Source organism: Gordionus sp. m RMFG-2023, chromosome 3, assembly GCF_954871325.1.
Source record: "Gordionus sp. m RMFG-2023 chromosome 3, tfGorSpeb1-WG-v2, whole genome shotgun sequence".
Taxonomy (NCBI): domain Eukaryota; kingdom Metazoa; phylum Nematomorpha; class Gordioida; order Chordodea; family Parachordodidae; genus Gordionus; species Gordionus sp. m RMFG-2023.
The window spans coordinates 13,424,497-13,428,142 of NC_088777.1; the positions used below are offsets into that span (position 1 = coordinate 13,424,497).

General features: G+C 33.1%; 1 protein-coding gene across 1 annotated transcript; it reads left to right on the plus strand.

Annotated features, from left to right (window-relative positions):
• Positions 1 to 285: 285 nt before the first annotated feature.
• Positions 286 to 3,141, plus strand: LOC135926742 (uncharacterized). Its single transcript, XM_065462673.1, has 4 exons — positions 286 to 292; positions 1,387 to 1,458; positions 1,543 to 1,616; positions 1,774 to 3,141. Exons 1-4 carry the CDS (start codon positions 286 to 288, stop codon positions 3,139 to 3,141), a joined length of 1,521 nt encoding a protein of 506 aa, XP_065318745.1.
• Positions 3,142 to 3,646: the final 505 nt, after the last annotated feature.

Sequence of the window (3,646 nt, forward strand, 5' to 3'; positions counted from 1 at the left end):
TTCTGTTTCGAAATTTTTTTTATCATTTATCTTATATTTATTCGAATATTCTAAATCATTTATATTATTATCATTTATTCCTAATTTACAATTAAAATTATAAAAATCAGATATACTATTACTATTATAATTTATATACTTATTCTCTCTTTTATATAGTCATCTGTTACATGTTTCCTGAACATGTCCTTTTAGTCCACATTTTAAACATATTAAACTATTATCTGCGAAACTTCTACAATTTGTTACTAAATGGCCTTTCCGTCCACATCTCGTGCAATTTAAATGTCCAGTTAAATCACATTGCCTCGAAATGTGTCCGAACTTTCCACAACTGTAACATTTAATTGTCCCTACATTATTTATTTGACTTATATTACTTTCTTTTCTTATAGCGTTCTTTATTCTTTCTAAATCTTTAATTTCTAATCTTATTACCGACGTATTTCTACCTATTATTAATCCTATCGAGAAACTTACAATTAATAACAAAATTATAATTATACCTATATATTCAAAAACTAAACTTAATAAATTAATCTGTGTAATATACATTATAAAGTACTTAATAACCACTTAATTAATAAAATTTTAAATAATTTTAAACCATTAAATAAATATAAACATACGAATAAAACCAATACCAAGATCCCAAATTTATATAACATCCATAAGAGAACCGAAATTATCAAAAATTTATATATATTTTTTATTATTTTTTTTTACCTTGTTCCAATGTATAATTAGACTGATTTTGATCTTCTAAAGCCTGGATCAATCGCTGTAAGGCACCACTGTACCAAGTATGGGATTGATATTTGTTGCTGAGGCTAGTGGGAGAGACTGAATAACTATGGAACTAATAATAAATAAATAAATATATAATTATTAATAATTTCTAATACTAATTTACTACTTTTACTCTTTATTAAACTTCTATCAAATCCAAATTAATAATCAAAATATCGTCGATTAATAAAAAATAAAATAATTTTCGAAGAATTAAATATATCCAAAAACTGTATTTTTTTGAATTAACAATGTATATATATATGTATAAAAATTAAACAATTTTCGAAGAATCAAATATATAAAATTAAAATCTCTTTATTCAAATATGTAAATATTAAATCTAGTACAAATATTACCAATTTTCGAAATATAAACATATAAATATTAAACTATTATTATTCAAATATAAAAATCTTAAATTTCGTACAATGTTAAATATACATAATAACAAAATTATAAAAATGTTAAATTTCGTACCATCTTAAATTTACATAATACTACATCACCCAAGAAGCTGTTGTCAGTGAAAACAATTATGCATCAATTCTATGTAAATATAATATGATTAATACATTTACTATATCAATTATAAAGCTATTCAAGATGATATTCCTATTCTCACCCAAGAAGCTGTTGTCAGTGAAAATAATTATGCATCAATTCCATGTAAAATTCAATATAAATAATATTCATTATATCAATTTAATTGCAATGATATGCAAAATTAATTTTTATTTTATTTTTGAATAGATCAATCACCCATTCTCTCCCAAAATCCTACCTTCAGCCTCATCGTGGCGGGGGAGTGGCAACGTCTTTTGGCGGCAAATGGAGGTCTAAAAGGTTCCCTGTGATCTGGGTCTAGAATAGGATCACCGTCTCCTCGACGGGGTGTAAAAACCACTTAAAGAGGTTGATGTCAGGAATGGCATCCGATTGTAAAAACCTTGCTACAAAAATTTCCCTTTGGTTACAACAAAGCATGGGCGGGGTACAGCCCAAAGTACCCCGTGGGCCTCCTCATCCGCCTACGACAAAAAGAAGGATGGGAAACCTGGTGGAACCACTATTCATGAAAATGAAACCTATGACGGCCATAAACGACCTGATAAAAAGTGCAGAAACCAGTTTACGGGTGATCGAGTTAGGGTTGCGACATTGAATATTGGGAGTATGACGGGAAGAGCGGGAGAAGTCATCGATGTATTGTACAGAAGACATATAGATGTGTGCTGCATACAGGAGACTAGATGGAAAGGAAATGGGACCAGAATGATTGGCAAGACTAGCGAAAAGTATAAATTCTTTTGGCAAGGAGGTAATGATGGTAAGGCTGGAGTTGGGGTATTGGTTGCGGAGAAATTGGTAGACAAAGTAGTCAAAGTGAGAAGGCTAGACAACCAGATAATGGTTATCAAGATGATTATTGGTAGAAAGCTATATAATATGATCTCGGCATATGTTCCTCAGGTTGGAAGAAGTGAAGAAGAGAAAGATGTATTTTGGGACAGTCTATTGGGGGTGACATCGAGACTGGCAAATGAAGAGGGGATTATCCTGGCTGGCGATCTGAATGGACATGTGGGAGCGAGTAGTGAGGGTTATGAAGGAGTACATGGAGGGTTCAGTTACGGCATGAGAAATTTGGAAGGAGAGAGGATTTTAGAATTTAGTGATGCTATGGATATGATTGTTTGTAATACAATGTTTAAGAAAGAAACAGAGAAGCTGGTGACTTATAAGTCGGGTAGTACCAAAAGTGTTGTGGATTACTTGTTATTAAGGAGATGTGATCGATGTATAATAAAAAATGTGAAAGTGATACCGGGAGAGGAATGTATAAATCAGCATCGACTAGTTGTAGGAGATCTCACTCTTAAAGGTGCCAGGGTCACTAAAAGAAAGTTTGTCCCAAGGCTGAAGGTTTGGAAATTGAAGGAGGAGAATGCTAGACGTCAATTCAATATGGCATTGGCGATTAGGGAGGCGGAGGTGGCACAAGCATCTGGGGTGAATGACAAGTGGGAAGCCATGAAGAAAGCTTGGGTAATGACAACTGAGGAGGTATGTGGATGGACAAAAGGGCCGCCTAGACATAAGGAGACTTGGTGGTGGAGCCTGGAGGTAGCGAAAGCCGTGGATGAGAAACGGAGGTGTTTCAAAGTATGGTATAATAGCAAAGAAAATAGTGATAATGATATTTACAAGATGGCTAAAAGAAATGCTAAGAAATTAATAGCGAAGGCTCAAGAAGAAAAAAGACACGAGTTTGCTAAAGAAATGGAACTGATGGAATTGGAAATATGGTTAGAATGGCAAAACAGATGTCAAAAAAGAGGCAGGATGTGATAGGTGTAAAGTGTTTGAAAAATATGGAAGGAGAAATGACAATTGATAGTAGTGGTATTAAGAACACCTAGAAGATTTACATGAAAGGACTTTTGAATGAAGAAAATGAATGGAATAATAATATTAGTTGTGCAAAGGTAGAAGGTCCAGGGTGTAAATTTGGCAAGGACGAGATAAGGAGAGCAGTGAAAAAGATGAAGAATGGGAAGGCATCGGGTTTAACGATGGTGGTATCAGAGATGTTTAAAGGTTCTGATGATTTAGGGATTGAATGGTTAATGAATTTAGCAAATCAGATTGTCACAGAAGGTACTATTCCCGAGGACTGGCGAAGAAGTATAATTATCCCAGTATACAAGGGGAAAGGTGATCCTTTAGATTGTGGGTCTTACAGAGCTATTAAACTCTTGGAACATGCAATGAAAGTATTTGAGAGAGTGTTAGAAAAGCGGATAAGGGAACAAATCAAAATTGATGAAATGCAGTTTGGTTTTACATCGGGAAA

Excerpts from the sequence above, each read along its gene's own strand:
- LOC135926742 (XM_065462673.1), top strand. Across the intron at positions 1,459-1,542 it reads TAATTATGCATCAATTCCAT|ATCAATCACCCATTCTCTCC; the intron begins GTAAAATTCAAT and ends ATTTTTGAATAG. Across the intron at positions 1,617-1,773 it reads AGTGGCAACGTCTTTTGGCG|CATGGGCGGGGTACAGCCCA; the intron begins GCAAATGGAGGT and ends GTTACAACAAAG.